General features: G+C 38.2%; 1 protein-coding gene across 1 annotated transcript in view; it reads left to right on the forward strand.

The window, feature by feature from the left end:
- Positions 1–16,717, forward strand: part of LOC142345938 (uncharacterized) — an 83,183-nt gene that overhangs the window by 24,552 nt on the left and 41,914 nt on the right. The window contains exons 6-9 of the mRNA XM_075398404.1: positions 836–4,533; positions 8,418–8,531; positions 11,754–11,861; positions 12,198–12,325. Of these exons, the coding sequence (XP_075254519.1) occupies positions 836–4,533; positions 8,418–8,531; positions 11,754–11,861; positions 12,198–12,325 (4,048 nt within the window). The remainder of the gene's footprint in view (positions 1–835; positions 4,534–8,417; positions 8,532–11,753; positions 11,862–12,197; positions 12,326–16,717) is intronic.

Here is a 16,717-nt window from a genome sequence, read left to right on the forward strand (position 1 = left end):
CTGTAAATGGGGTTTGTCGTTATCGGAACCTCGATATGAAAACTGACTATGCTCTAGGTAACTTAAAAAAAAACAAAAAAACTGAAAAATTTTCTAAAAAATAGAGTTCTCAGACAGAATTCGATTTTTTTTATATTGAATTTCCCTATGAGACCAAAACTAGTCTTTTTATCGCCTTCAGTTTATTAGGAACGCACAATTGGTCCATGTTGTGGCATGAAATGTAATTTTAAAATACTATTTTTTTAGAAAATATCTTAATTTGAAGGAAAATTAAACTAAACGTGAACAAAATCATGCCAAATATCCCGTGTTCATACAAAATTTCAATCCTCGATAACTCCTCGAAAAAAAAACGAAATTCAAGAAAAATTATTTTTGAGTTCTACACTGGAAGAGCTTTTTAATGATACCACTCACATTTCTCTACGATAAATATATCGATCGGCCAAAATTGACTGAACAAAACAAATCCATTTGAGTATATTGTTCCTCCCCCCACAAGTGGGTCGGAACAATAAACATACTTGAAAAAGTCTTAGCGCGATCAAATCAATTCATCAAATTAACCCCCCACAGAAGAATACCCCCAACAAACGGCCAAGAAAAATACACCGTTTGATACCCCCAAGAAAGATACGTTATGCACCCCCAGTTACAGATCACGTGTCAATACATAGTAAATCATTATGTAAAAATTTGGCACGTGCGTCTGGGTGGTGCAATTAATGGCACTCACTAAGCGGGGGGGGGGGTTTGTAGGGGGGATCCAAAAATTCTTTTTAATAATGCTCGTTGAAATATTACAACACGAGTCTTATTACGTAATATTTAGGTCGACGACGACGGTGAAGACATAAGCGAAGTTCTATTTGTGGCCACAACCGACGGAAACTATTACGTAAGCTCAGTCGATTACGTAAGCGACGTGCCTTCGGAACCTCTCGGCTCTCTAAACAGCATCACCGACACCTGTACTGGTTTTCAGTCGTCTAAAGTCCTCTCGGGCGATCTGTTCACGTCATTTCAAGGCGGGGGCGACGGGAACAATTTTATCCAAGCGGTCCTGCGACACGTTACAAATACAGCGATTGGGTATTCCTTCGGATCCGCGTCGTATTTGTTCCTCGACACTTTGATGCCCAAGTGTCTGCGGGTCTTGCCCGACGAATCTCTAGAATCGGTGTCTTGTTACAACACGACGACTATCGCTGCGGTTCTTTGCGTGAAACAAGATGGCGATATTAGCTCACTAAGTACAAGTCTGGCAAGTTGTACCCCGGACCCTGGCGCTCCTCAAACTGGCGAACTATGCTTTGAAGTTGTACCCAGTATAACCGGCGTCAGCGCGATTCGAGACATCACTTGCATGGCTCTAAACCTGTACGGGAGTATAATTGACACGACAATACAAGTTGTTCCCGCCAGCAAAAATGTCCCGGGTCTTTTTTGCCCGGTTGTCGCAGTGGATTTACAGTTCACTTCTATCCAGTGCCAGGCGATGCAGAGCTTGCACGTTCCGGTTTCAGAGGAAATTTCGACTTCGATGAACTTGACTTTCAATATGGGAGGCATTTTTGTCATAGACCCGACGCCAGTGCCCGGAACCGATTTACACTACATGAAGTGGGAGAATTACCGAGACGGCGGGCTTTCGGCATCGGATCCGTTCACGCTCCGAGCGATGGCTTTCGGCTACCCACTACGAGATCTGCAGCTTCACTTTAACCGTATTTTTGACCCTTCTTCGGCGCAGAGTTTGAGTGATAAAGTTACCTGGAGCGTAAGATGCACCCCAACCCCTGAACCCTATATCCAAGCGGACGTTGCGGTTCCTATGATTCCGTTTGAAGCGGGTGATAGCGGAAACTACACGTTCCAGATTTTGGCTGGCGAGGAAGAAATCTCGACCAATATTCAGCTAATCCATCCGTTTAGAATGACTTGTGATAAGGTTTGCGTTGACGATGCCAGAATTGGTTTGAACACAACTATAACGTGCACTGTTACACACCATCTGATATCATCGCCGGCTGTAAACTTCCGCAATTTTGAGGACATGCCCTTGAATATAACCCTTCATAAGTTGCCGAACCCTGACACGGACCCTCTGAACCCGTGTGAGTATAGTATGACCCCGGGCGAACCTTTGCTCTTCAGTTTCTCAGGCGACAACGCGGATTGGGACTCACTGAAAAAAGAGGTCAAATTGCACATCGAAATCTACAGCATGCAATTATGGACCGGGGGCGAATTCTATCTGGAAATTTTGCCCAATTACGGTGATTGTATGTACCAACCGTTAGGACCCCAGTTCTGTGATAAACCTTTTGATACTTTTAACAAGTCATGCAACCTTCTTGAAACAGACGAAAGACTTGTATACCTTTCCTTCAGCACGCCTGAGGATTTCGGGCACTTCAAACCCGGTTTGAATAGCCAGTGCGGTCCGAACAACCGGGCGCTGTACATACCGGACCATACCAACCCGAACGGGACCCAGTATTACTACAGAACCTGTTATGACAACGTTGATGGTGAGAACCCAGGGGAAACTTGCACCCTTGACGGGGGGATTTGGTCCGACGCTACTGACAATCTTTTCGGTCGAATCATTGAGGATCCAGAATTTGCTTCCTTTGGGCAATACAGTCTGGCTAAACTTTTCCGAGCTGTATCCTGCAATTCGTACTTCCAGAGGACTGACAGTTATCTTCAAAATGAGTTTTTCTTGCCGCAGTTACTACATGCTAAATTCCTGGCTGATGGGGGAGTTATACGAATGATGAAATTTGCTATCAGTCTCTTTGAGGAGGCAAGTGACCCTGGATTTTACCCCGTAGGAATTCTCTGCCGTTACCCGAGAGGCTTCGTCTACGATTTGTACTCGGACCCCGCAGTTGCCCACTGTTTATACCTTCCCATAAACCTGGAGGAAGGCCGAACCCAGGAAATAATCGTAGGAGCTCACGGAAACGAACCTGTTGATATATTCTGCCAACCGTTGCCACTTGGAAGTTACATAAATTCGTCATACCGAGTACCTCCCGGATCTCCGACGTTCAGGTATTCGGTTCCCTACCCCGAGGAATCGGACGTTGAGGAATTTCGCTGTGCTCAGGTAAACTACACAGGTGAAAACGCTCTAGGACTCAGCAATGATCACCTTGATTGGCGTTATTTAGCCTTTACAAGCGAAGCTCTCGACATGATTGTTGAAGACGAAGTAACTTCTGACGATGTTTTCTGTTCGGTTGACCCTAATACGAGGCTAACCCAACCCTGCTACGGTCAAGACGTGACCTTGAAATGCTGCACAATTGGGAACCCCTTTGACACATGTGTTTGGCATAAATATCTGGGATACGGCGAAACTATTGACCTTGAAAATGGAACCGACGGGTATATGTGGAATATCGTACCCGACCAAGACCCCCAATGCGACGATACGCGAAAATGCTCGTACCTTACGATTTCAAATTTAACTGAGGGCGAAGATGACGGGTATTATTGGTGCCGATGTTTTAATGGCTTAGAATACTATGAAGAAGTTGACCTCCAACTACGAGAAAGCAAAGCAATTCCTATCAACGGTCGCCAGTCGGTTATTGTCGGGGAGGCCGAGTTTGAATATCGCTTCAACTGCGCATTGGGTCAAACCCCAGCGGTACGGGCCATTATAATCATGAAAGGACCCCCAGTAACCGTGGTCGTCAAATGTTCCGAAGGTGATGAACCCAAAGTCGAGGTTCCGGTGACTCAAGTCCGAGAAGCCGGGAGCGACTTGATAAGCGCTCTCATCGAGCGGCCAACTTCAGACACCCAATGTGTTTTCGAAGCTTCAAATTCCTACGCTGACGAACCGGTCAGATTTAACACCGATTTTCACACCCAAAGACTTTCGACCAGTCCTCGCATTTACAAGTCAATTTTTCAGGGATCTGATAAAATTGAAGTTTGCTGTGATGTTTGTGGAATTAATATCGAAGCGAACCACTTGAAAATTCAATGTGTAAACATGGCAAGCGGTGACGAAATGATAATGAACGAAACCGAAGCTTTTTCTTACAGTACGATGAGACTCCAGGCGTCGTATTGCGTCGAACCCGGATTCCCGACAATCGAGTCTTTCGAATGCTCATGCACACTTTGGGAAAAATCCTCTAGCATTACCATATATGGTAGCGGAATGATTGTTACAGAACCTGAAACCACCCAGGAGTTTGGAGTTGGTACGACAACGCCCGAGAGAGTTACCCTGGCGCCGACAGAACCGCCGACAACTGTGGAACCAACCACGACCACCACTACCCTTGGGCCGAGGACAAGCACCGCCACTATCAAGGACAAAGATCTCAACATACTTGTGGCGTTTTTGGAACTGGAAGAATATGTGAAGATCGGCAGAATTTTGTTCATCATTTTGCATGACATTTTCAAAGTTATCCGGCTGAATTTGTTTGCAGACATGCCATTGTGGAAAGCGACCAATATTATCGTAGGGACATTTGAGCGGGTTGCCCAAATAGGAAGGTAGGTATTATCACATCCTGGTTCAAACCTTAAAAGGCTCGTGACTTAAAAATTCCAATCATTGACCATGTTTAGACCTCAATTTATGAAAAGACAATGATTGACCATATTTGTTATGAACAGACCATGCTGGACCGGAATAACCAATGGCATGACTTTAGCTCAACTTAGTTTAACAGCAGGACTTTAGCTCTATAAAAAATGTCGTGCTTGATTTTTAATGAACACAGCTTTAGCATGACTTATAGATAGCCATTTAACGTTTCAAGGGAAAATTAAACATATCCTACGAAAAATGGCCGAAGGAATAAAAAAAATTATGATAATCGAAAATCTATTCCACAAAAACTTTTGAGACTAGTAATAAATGCACTGGTATTAAGTCATTTGCACTACTCAGTAGTTGTCATTCATGCAATTGGAAAAAACTAATTATATCTTCGGGAAAAAAACTAAACTGGACATAAAGTGCAACAAATTTTAAAATACAATTCGAATCTCCGATTCTGTGCAAGATGTTAAACGCAGTCTGAAAAATACTCCCCATAAAACTCTTTTTGCGAACAAAAGATTACTTTTTTGGAAAATATAATAAATTTTACTCCTGCTTTTACTCAATCAACTGGTCGTCCTTTAGTCACTTGGAGTCTTCATGAGTCCAACAGTACGAAAAATTGTTTCTAGCACAATGCAGAACTCATTTGTGGGATTGGCGTTAATAGATTGCAATGAACTACCAAGTGAAATTAAAACCAAACAAAAAAATTCCCAAGCTACTTAGAATTTTCTTCTGCTCAGTTTTTAACTTGAACCCTTGTTAGAGCCTTTTTTTCGTTTATTGAGTGGCTAAAATTGAAATCACTTAAATTTTCTGTTGTAATGTTAAAGTAATAATTAATTTTTAAGTATTTACACCGCCGGACTAACATCCGTTATATACTCCTTGATATGGTCCGGAATTCAGTTTTTTTAAAAAAATATAAGCGCTTTGATTTTTGATCGCCCCACAATTTTTGATCAATTTTTATTCGATTAAAGCTTTTCACGTTGGGCATTAGCTCGACCTAAGTTTATGCAAGAGAAAAACTCTTACAGAATTTTACCAGTTTGGTTCATCCAGACAAGTATAAATGTTTTAGCTGTTTCCATCGAAAAAGTCTTTCCACTCGTTGGATACACAAGCATATCTATACGTGTTTTGAAATCAGACGACGGGGTTTTTTTTGAAACTAACGTTTTTTGTTATGGACAGCAGTTAACGGATAAGAACATGACCAAAATTTAAAAAATCTTTCAACTTACATTGCATAGAAGTAAATTGAATCAATTTTATATGAGAATATCAGGTAGCAAAGTCACATAAAAGTCAGTTATTAAGGGCAAAAAAAAATCAGTTAATAAATTAAGCATTCAGGACGAAAGATTCAACGCATGCACTCCTATTTACTAATGGATAAAAAAGACGAAAAAGAGAACAGAATAGTTTTGAAGCAGCTGCCTCTCTTGATTTATCGAAAGCATTTGATTCCATTGATCATGGAATAATAATCTTTTTCGTGAAAGAAATCTTATTGAAATTCAAATCTTTGAGTATTACAGAACACTTATTTCAAAAAAAGAGTTTTTGCACAAAAAACTATGTTGCAGACAAAATCGTTCTGTAACGAGGCATTTGAGTACTAGACTCATCACTTTCTAGCCTTTATATAATTAATCTTAACAGATGAAAATAGACCATTGACACCGCCATGCTATTAATGCTTAAAACATGCTTTCTCCAGCACAAGAAGAGTGAAATTCGAAGTGTAAACATGACAAGTGGTGACGAAATGATACTGAGCAAAACCGAAGCATTTTCTTAAAGTTCCATGAGACCCCAGAAATCGCATTGCGTCAAACCCGACAAAAACTTGAGTCCTTAAAGTGCTTTCTCTGACATACCAAAAGTAAAGAATGAAATAGCCGCCTCGAGATATGAACCCAAAACCAAAAAGCAATCAATTCAAAAACGAATTCATTAGTTTTTGCTCGAAAAAACAACAATAGTTAATCGCAATTACTGCAATTGGTAAGAAAACATAAGAGAGGTGGGCTGTGTTATATAATTGTTTTCACTTTCAATGAAATGTACTTTTTCTGAAAGATTAAAAGAGAAACAATTTGCTGGCTGGTTTTGCTTGACTAATTTCTTGCAATATCCTGATGGATATACAATTGAAAATATTGTGACGAATAAATGAAGCAATAGAACCTTTATCTAGTATCTTTAATCATATGAAATTTGCAAAATTAAAAAAAAAATACGCATTTGTATTTTATCAAAGCATCCGATTACCGAAATCAAATACCAGAGATCGTTTTTGGCTCTTTTGCAATGACTGACCGCTGTCTTTGTCATGATTCCAGATAAAATCCTAAAAAAACATCAACAAGGCAGCATCAGATTATCAGGCCTTAGAGCTTTGTAGTTCAGAACGTGAGCAGAAACCATAAATACCGCTCTGAATTTTGCGACACAATCGGCTGAATGTTAAGAAAATTGCAACAAATGGGCTAAAAGTGCGTTTGCATTTAAACTACCAAAATCAGTCACTCCCCCCACCCACCACCACCGTGGTCGATATTGCAGAGTTTTTAAACTCCAAGGCCAAACTGAGTTGTTGATTAAGTTCTAGAGGGAGATGAAAAAAACCGTGTGTTAATGTTTTTGACCGACTCTATCTATGATTACATCAGGTCCAACAATTACAAAACTCTTTTGTTGATTAGACTAAGGTTTAATTCCACTATTTTGTTGCGACTGTATACATAACAATCGTGTGTTATGTACTATAATCCGTTTTTAGTGCTATTCATCTGGGTTAACTATTTATAACATTAATATGCCAGATAGTTTGTTTTGATTTCTACAAGAGCTGATTAAAATCGTATCCTGATGGTAGCTAACTCTCTCTCTCTCTCTCTCTCTCTCTCTCTCTCTCTCTCTCTCTCTCTCTCTCTCTCTCTCTCTCTCTCTCTCTCTCTCTCTCTCTCTCTCTCTCTCTCTCAAGCTAACTCTCTGTTTCTCTCAATCAGATAAATACTTTTCAGCGGCATAATAATCCGTTTACAGAGCTGAGTTTTCAATAATAGTTCCACTGCTTGTCAACGCATTAAACGAATAATTATCTCTAATTTTTTCGCTTTAATATATTGTTTTTCAGTGCCTGTCAAGCATTTTATTTTTATGAGTCGATCAAAATTGTTATTATAAGTTTGGTTTAAAGCAAATTCGGATTTTCTTAAACGTTATTTCTTCGGTAAAAACAGAGGCAGCAACGCAGCAAAATTAACCAGCTCTCTTCCAAAGTAGTCCAAATTGAAAAAAAAAAATTGAAAAACTTTAATAAAAAGACTTAAGAATGTTGTCAACTCTTTAGATAAAAACTGTTATTGCAGCTGGAGTATATTGCCACAATACTTGATGGAATGAAACCAGACAACTTAAGTCTAATTTTTTTCCTTCATTCCTTCGGTTAGCCGAGATGGAATTTTGGCAATTTTCAGTTGTTCTCCTTTCCGAAAATATCAATTATCATTAAGAAACAACGCAGATTTTTGATTGTTTAGTGATTTTTCAGAATTGCAAAAAAATGAAGCAGCGTGCCTGCTGACTATGTTATAACCAATAGTAAGTAATAAATTTTCATGTAAAAACTTGTTGCAAGGAATATGTTGAAAGCGCTGATTTTTTCTCTTTTTCTGAAGTGCTGAAATTATGTAAGAGCTGGGGTGTAAGCGGGGTGAGGGGGGCTATAATGGGAACAGCACATAACAACTTATTTATAGTGTGCACTCTTCTATTTCTCTTCAGTTGTTATGATGGGTTGTTGTGGGTTTCTTAGTGTGACCCTGAACCAGACGAGTGAGCTGAGACCTCAGCAGAAAGTTCAACTCTGGGATGATTTATTGGCGGAAGCTCTCCAACTGATGGACGAGGTTCTAGCCATGACTGCCCCGTAAGTCTCACTTGTTACTGCAAAATAAGCTACGATCTATTCTGTTTCGGACGAAAAAGCTTCATAGCAAAATTTGTGCAAATTGTTATAGATATATGCCTTTCTTTGCAAATATTTTTATACCCCGTTTTAGACCTGGAACTATGAAAGGCTGCGATCGTCCAAAAAGTGGCATGAAAATACCGTGAGGAAAAATGAAATGGTGTGATGAGAATTGGTTCATTAAACTGTTGATTGTTGTTTTGATATAAAATGAGTCATGGTAAACAAGTTAATTGTTGATTCATTATAACATCGAAAGACCGTGCGTGACCCAAATGACCTATGAAATATGACATTAAAAGCTTGCTTGTTGCAAGATCGAGCAGATATATTATAAAAAATGATAATATCGCTTGATTAATGAAATCTATTAGAGTTACTACCAAATAAAGTATTATGTAAGGTTGATTATTGAGCAAATCAGTGGCTTCTCTATTTTTCAGCGGATGCCTTGCTCTCTTCATGATATTATTCCTGGTTAATAGAGACCCTTAATTTAGTTCAAATTCGCCCTCACTTTAGGCCTGTGGAATTCACTTACGGAAACTTACACTAATCCGTCATTGTTTTCAACAAGTTCTTCGAAATTCAAATACAAAATGAACAACGATAGCTTTATATTTTCCATTTCAAACTGATTCTCATAGATTATTGAATTTCTTACAAAAATCTTGGGACAATCTTGGGTTGGAATGTGTAAGTTAGATCAACCACTTCCAAAATACCATACTCAATCAAATCCTGGAAAAAAAGGAAACTCGTCGAAGCATGCTGTCATTTTTTTCTAATATAGCTACAGACGCTATTGATGTTTTGGTCCATAAATATTTTCTTCTCATTACTTAATGTGCACCAGTATTGCTAAAGCTTTGAAATTTGCAGTTTTTCCTATCCTATCGCATTCTATATAGCGTATTTCATAGGGGGATGTCTTGATTGCCTTATGAGGGCAAAATTTTCACCTTTTATAAAGAGGGATTGAGCTGGTGTTAATATCTAAAAATTACTCTAATTTTTTTGCTATTTTGAGAACATTATTTGAAGTTGGCATTTATTTTAGAATGCGCAAATACCTATATTGTTTATCATTTTGATTGAAAAACAGTTTTGTTCCCAATAAATCAGTCCTTTAACTTAAATGACAGAAAGCTTGAGTTTATAACGATAGGTCAGACCTTACAAATAGGATACATCTCGTTGAAACAAATTGTTTGTTTTCTAGTTGTAAAGGTTGTTTGCTTTGGTCTCCCCTGAGGATTCTTAATCGCACCTTTTTCAAATTAAAATAAATTTTTTCGCCTTGTACATTAATCTTCTTAGGAAAATTTTTGCCGATAATACCAAACTAGGTCCTTGTTTTGTAACTAAGTTGAGGTTCAGGATAAGCTGTTAACCTTTGCGATTAAACACCTTCTAAATATGACGAAAACAAATAAAATAACTACAGCTAAAAATCCTACCCATCGTAACTTGATAAGTGAATTATGCTGATATTCAAATTAAAGTGTATGATACTGAAATTCAGATTAAGCCTGCTTACAATTGGGTTGACTTCCTTTGTGAAAATCCTTGTACTAATGCCATCTTTTTCTTGAAATTTTTCCAATGCAGATGCTACTATATACTAAAATACGAACTCGCTTTGGATCCCTTTTTGTTCTAAAAGGCTCCATTTCCAGCTTGATTCCACATTTTGTCAGAAACGATGAGACAAAAAGATAAAGCACAGCTCTAGGGCAATAATTCGTTGAGCAGCAGCCTTAGAAAAATAAAAATCGCTTTGTGCGTGGTTCTCCAAAAAATGAGGAATGCTTGAGGAAGTAGATTTTTTGTCAAGGGGAATTTGGGTCGTGCGGATACCCATCCTCCCATATTCTATGATAGTCACGGACGCTAGTCTCCTAAGCTTAAGCTACCAGCCATTAAAGCCTGTCGTTTTAGAGAAAGTCCTTCGACATTACTGAATTTGGTTATGATTCATTATAGTCTTATTATAGTGTTTATATGTTTTTGTAATACATATTTTTATGATGCTATGATATTTATAAACATGTTTTCTCTATTCGTTTAAATAATATTTATTAATAAAGTTAAACATGTTTTAACTCCTTATAATTTTTTTGAATCAATTCTGATAGTGATGTGATAATAATTTGCGTAAGTTTCCGAGTAAATAACATGTTGGCGCCCGAAACGGAAACTGCTGCTACAACCTGCCTGAAACAGAACTGGATAACATTTTGAACGCATAAAATGAGAAATAAATTTGAATAAAAGATTACTTACTTCCTTATTTATAAACTGAATGACAGTGTTCTTTAATGAGTTTATGAAAACAATTGCATATTTACGCATTGTTCGCATCTGGTACTTTACAATACTCAACGAAGGTTCTGCGCGGTTATAGGATCCAGTTAGAACAATGGCAACAAAACTCTTCCTTGTTTAGACTTCCTTTTTGTTAGGGGGTCTATGCAGATGCAATTACTGTGGAAATTGACCAGTACTGGATTCGAACCAGCTTCTCCTACGTGCACGCGCCTAACTTACTACCCATTTACACCAACTGCTCTAAAGCGCGCGAACTCTGGCATCTCTTATAACCCGTTTTCGATTTCTTTCTTGTTTTTCAAGGCTTCATCTCACTGGCTAAGTATAGGTTGAGCAAGTAGAGCTTCTTGTCAAGCTATATCAAGCTTATCTTATGCACAATTTACATTAGGCGGTTCTCTCTGTACATTCTAACACTTTTTCTGCCACTGTTTTCTCGGCGTGGGGGGGAATATATTCTATTTAGCCAATTAATTTTGCATAGGAAACAAACCCCCATGGAAATAAACACCCACTTGAATTTTAGCGAGCTGCGAATTTAGCGCGTTTGGCCATGCCTTAGCGGTCCGTGGGACTTGATATGAAACTATCACAAACGAACAAAATATCACGACCAAAATTCATCAAATTTAAAACGGGGTTTTATTTTCGTGGGGGTTTATTTCCTAGACCCGTGGGGTAAGTTATGCAGCTGTTGTAATCGCAACGGGAGTTGATTGAAAAACTTACCGCACGGTTTTTATCGCCCGCTCGGGCTTATTTAATCTGATAACTTCTCGATGGCGGTAATAACCGTGTATTATAACTCATTAACTCCTTAGAATCATAAACCTGTTTGTCTATTTGCAGAGAACCCTGGACGTCTGATTCTGAAAGATACTGGATGATGATTGAAGCCAGTCGAGAGCTCTTAATCCACAGACTGACCACACATATCGACTCCGGATTCGAACACGGGTTAGCAGACACTCGACTAGGTGTCACAACATGGATATTATATTTGGCAGCCCCCAAACGGGTTGGCTATATTAAGTTAGCGATTTTCTGGTGGTAAGAATAATGGCCGAAAGTGAGTTCGGCTGATAAGGAGAACAGAAAATCAGGAGCCCCCCCCCCCCCCCCCCCTAGCTGAGTTCGTAGGTGAATAAAATTTGCACCCACATTGTTTGCAGCCATATTGTGACATAATAATAACTTACCAAGCATAGCACACACAGGGGGGGGGGGGGGGGGGGGGGGAGCAAATATTGACCTGAAAAGCAGAAAAGCAATTCTTAATTTGACCTATTTCAGATACGAAGACGAAATGATAAAAATTTGCACAATGCGTGTGAACATGAGCGAAAGTCGTGACGAAAATGTGACCAACTTTGAGTGCTTTCGGGTGGCATACGACGGAATTGTAAGAGGAGCACGTGAAGGTAAGGTATTCATCATAAACTATTCCTACCGCCCCCCCCCCCCCCCCCCCCACCTTTTGATATCTAAAGTAGTCAACAAGTAAATGAAAAAAGAAGACTTTTGAAAAAAGAATTAAAATCAGTTTTACAATTGCAATTTTGAGCGCTCAAAAGCTATTCTGTGAATCATTAGCATGTTTTCCCAAAAATGAAAAACCAAAAACAAACTTCTTAACTATTTTCATTTTGCGAAATAATTTAATCTCGTTAAATTCATTAAATACAAAAATATAGTCAGAATTTGTCAATTGTCGCTTCAGCGGTCTGTCTTCATAAGCAATTAGAAAATTCAAGCAAAAAATTCAAGCTGTCTTTTTATTGGTATTTTAATTTTGCAAAAAAAACATTGAGACTCTTTTGTGAATATTGTCTCGTTGATGCCATGACATCAACGAGTTTATATGTTTTTTTTTGCTTCTACGATTACTTATGTAAATCTGATCCAACTTCATTTCCATTGATCAAATCATTGATAAATCCTTTAGTTTTGCTCAACCTGGTAGCCTACTGTGTGAGTGTATGTGATGTTCTCAAAAGAGATTGGAGAACGGATCTTGCTGATTATTTTTCAAAAATATCACAAGTTGAGATTTTTATTCAGTTGATATTTTCAACATATTTGGAACGAAAGCGTCACAATTCAACAAACCAAATTTCTTATTTGTCGGAATTTATTGGGGCTAAGCTTATTAAATGAATATTCATTTAAAAACAAAATAAACAGTAGAGTTAGATCAGCACCGCAAGAAGGAATTAATGCTACATTTTATCACAGCTCAATCGATTTGTTCACCTTTGAAAATATATTTAATTACTATTATCAGCACGTGAATGTCAAACATGAAATAAAACACAAAAACGAACCACCTCACTATTATCAAATCATGATGGCCACGTAAGCACAAATTAAGGAATTCATTACCCATTTGAAGAATCCAGCTCAATTGGAATACTGGATACCAAAACTGGTATTGTGGTTTCAGTGAAACGTGTGATTTTTATACAAATTGAGAGAATGCGGGGAAGAATATGATATACATAATTATACCAATCACAGAGAAAAATTTGACATGTAAAACGACGCGAATAGCAGGAGATAGCACTGGAATCATTATCAACATCAGATGGAGTTTGTCCATTTTGAGTGATAAAACTGACATCCAGTGCGTATTGAAACACAATATCTAAAGTGGAAAATTGCTAAAGACGGTGTCTCGTTTTTGTTAATCAACTTACTGAATGTACAGCTCAGCTTAACTTTGAATTGTTGAAAAGAAAACTACCTTCGATTTTCTAAAACTTATCTTCTGACGCACGAAAGACTTAAGTAGAAACATGGTACCAAGTACAAGGGCAGTTTTTCATAAATTTTTTAAGGATGCCTAGCATCGTTTCATATTGGAGTTATTGCGATCATCTGAGATTTAGAATTAATTTACCAAATTGAACCTTCAGTTATCAAATCGGGAAATAAATTTTTTTTACGTTAATTTAAGATAGTCATCAAGTTCTGCCAACAAAAGGCATATTAAATGGCGACATCTTTTGGTTCTAGTTTTCCCTTATTTGTTGCAATATATGAGTTATTAACAAAAACTCATAAAGGTTTTAAAATTACTGATAGAAATTGATTTATTAGGTTAGAAAGAACAAATTGTCCACTCTGCGCAGCTGAACGATTAGTTATTAGGACTTATTCAGAATCAAGTAGAACAATCGTAACTTACAGTCAAGTGGATAGACCATTTCATTACAATTAACGCAAAAGCACTTGTCCGAACATACTTGAAACGTATTGGTTGTTGCAAAGTTTGCCTCCTCAATGATCAGAGAGCAACCGCTACCGAAAATTCCCCGTGTTTATGAGTAATTTATTGTCAAAACTAGAGAATTTTTTTTTGGATGCAGTTTTGCCTTTCTTAAGTATTTCTGCGTAGTTTCGTATCATTAAAAAATTGGAAGCAAGTGACATCTTCTGGTTTTCGCAGGCATTTCCTCGGAGTCAGTTGGAAAACTGATTTGGAAAATGAGCAAGTTGCGCGACTTCCTTTATTAAAAATTTAATAAGTCGATTTCTTCCTCAAAATGTTTTTGCGTACCTTTAGGTAAAGATTAGCGTTGGTGGTGAAGTAGTGTAATGGAAAGAAGTACTTAGTTACAGTAATCAATATCTAATATAGCTCATAATTGTTGTATTACTAATGTCAGGTCTTAAACTAGGCATCAGCTTTTACTTCTCGAGGTATAACCCTAAGCATTTTGCCGCGGTGCTCGGCTGAGTTTCTTCTTATTCGCTGCTGCTCCTCTTCGGCTTTGTTTGAAATTCCAGCCAATGGATTGTATCCTCGAAGAGTTGGAAGAAGTGATTCTAATACTTTTTCCCAGCTGTCATTTGGTTTGATTCCCAGTCTGATTGGTTGATTCACTATGTCAACATATTCTAAAGCAGCAGCGCAGTAGGATTGCCTCAGAGAGAGCAAAAAAGGTCTGAGAGTCTCTTTTCATTCAGTAGCACTACTAAAGAACCTCAGCAAGGAAGATGACGAAACTGTGATGCAATCGTTTTCTCCAGCGCAAAAATTTCTGCTGTTATTGTATGAGAACTTTGGAATATGAACAACATGTTTACTTAATATTATTAGTTTGTATGTATCAAACATGAAGTGAAGCTGAAAACCAACCACCTCACTATCACTATATCATGATGGCCACGTATGCACAAATTAAGGAATTCATTATCCATTCAAAAAATTCAGCTCAATTGGAGTATGAGTTACCGAAAATGTTATTCCAGTTTCTGTGAAATTAGTAATTTTTAGACCAACAGAGAGCGCACAGGAACTCTATGATTTACATAATCATATACAACTAAGATTTTTTAGATGTAAAATGGCATAAATAGCAGTAGATAGAGCTGGAAAAATTGCCAAAATCAGTTTGAATTTTCAAATTTGTCTGATTAAATCGACATCCAGTGCGTATTGAAGCACAAAATTTTAAGCAAAAAATTATCCACAACTGTGTTTTGATTTGTTAATTCATCATAGTAGATGTACAGCTCAGCTTATCCTTCATCTGTTGAAAAAAAAACTACTTTCAGTTTTGTCAAATTTTCCTTCTGAATAACAAGTTTCCTAGGCGGTTGCGCACCACTGGCGTTCAATGATCTCTTCAGCGGCGGGGTAGGGGCACTGCCGGTTTTGGCATAATCTAACTTTTTTCGCAAATCACATCTAGGCGTATTCTTGGATTGCATCCTTAGGAATTGGTTGAATTTTTGAATGCAGGTCCAATTGCGTAGCGATGCTCATGAACCGAGAAGATTGAAACAATCTTTCAATGCTTCTTGGGAATGTTTCCTGGAAAACCTGAGTTGACTTACGAAAAAGTGAATTTTCTCAATATTGTCAAAGAAAATGATTTTTTGTGTCGTTCTATTGAAATTATCCTGAAATCTAGTTTATATTAAATGAAACCGTTGAAAAAAGCTTTTCCCAATTTGAAGAAAACCCACTTTAAAGCTCGCCCCACTTGCTTATTTTTTTTGTAAGCGGAGAAAATTGGCGCAGTGCGCGATATGCGTTTGCCTCCCACGCTGTAGGTTGTCAGATTGATTTTGACCAGGAGAGAAAACGAACATTTAACGAAGTTCAATAATCAACGTGTTTTATTATATGCACGCTTCAATTCTGCGTCATGACTGAAATTCTCAGAAACATCAGTGTTCCGTTTGTCGTCGCTCAAAGAAAAGCAGTTCAGAAACTAGGCCGATTAGGCGTGGGAATTGCCAATTGGGAGTACATATGTAATTTTGCTTGTAGAGCAATTATTTCGAGAGTGTGTGCGTTTTGGCCCGGCAGCGCAAATGAGATGTCTCATTTCGTCGTCCACTGGTGACCGTCATTGTTGAAGAGAGGTTAAAAACTTGTGTACACAAACTGCGGTAGCACAGTCGTTACTAGACGTTACGCATTGAGGATTGAAAAATTAGGCTGCATAGTGTGTTCAGGCTTCAAATCAGAGATAAAATGCTGTAGTGGTTGAAGGTGAGACTTCTACGATGGAGGCGTGGTTCTTATTCCCGTCAGCGTCTTATTATTTGTGCGTTTTGTGTCTGACACAATTGAGGAGCATAATTTTGGGTCTACCAGTGTATAACAAAGTGCTGTTTGCTATTTTTTTTATTTTTTTTACTCCAAACCAAACATGAACTGTCTAAAGGAATTTTTTATATACAATCGGCGATGAACAATCCATACTGCTTCTTCTTATCCCGAGACGGAACGGCGCAAATTGACAAACGGCGTTTTTAAGTAGCTCTGCGACTTCCTGCATGCTGGGGTTCGTGGCTTC

The sequence above is a fragment of the Convolutriloba macropyga genome, chromosome 9, assembly GCF_964194025.1.
Source record: "Convolutriloba macropyga chromosome 9, txConMacr16.3, whole genome shotgun sequence".
Classification (NCBI taxonomy): Eukaryota; Metazoa; Xenacoelomorpha; order Acoela; family Convolutidae; genus Convolutriloba; species Convolutriloba macropyga.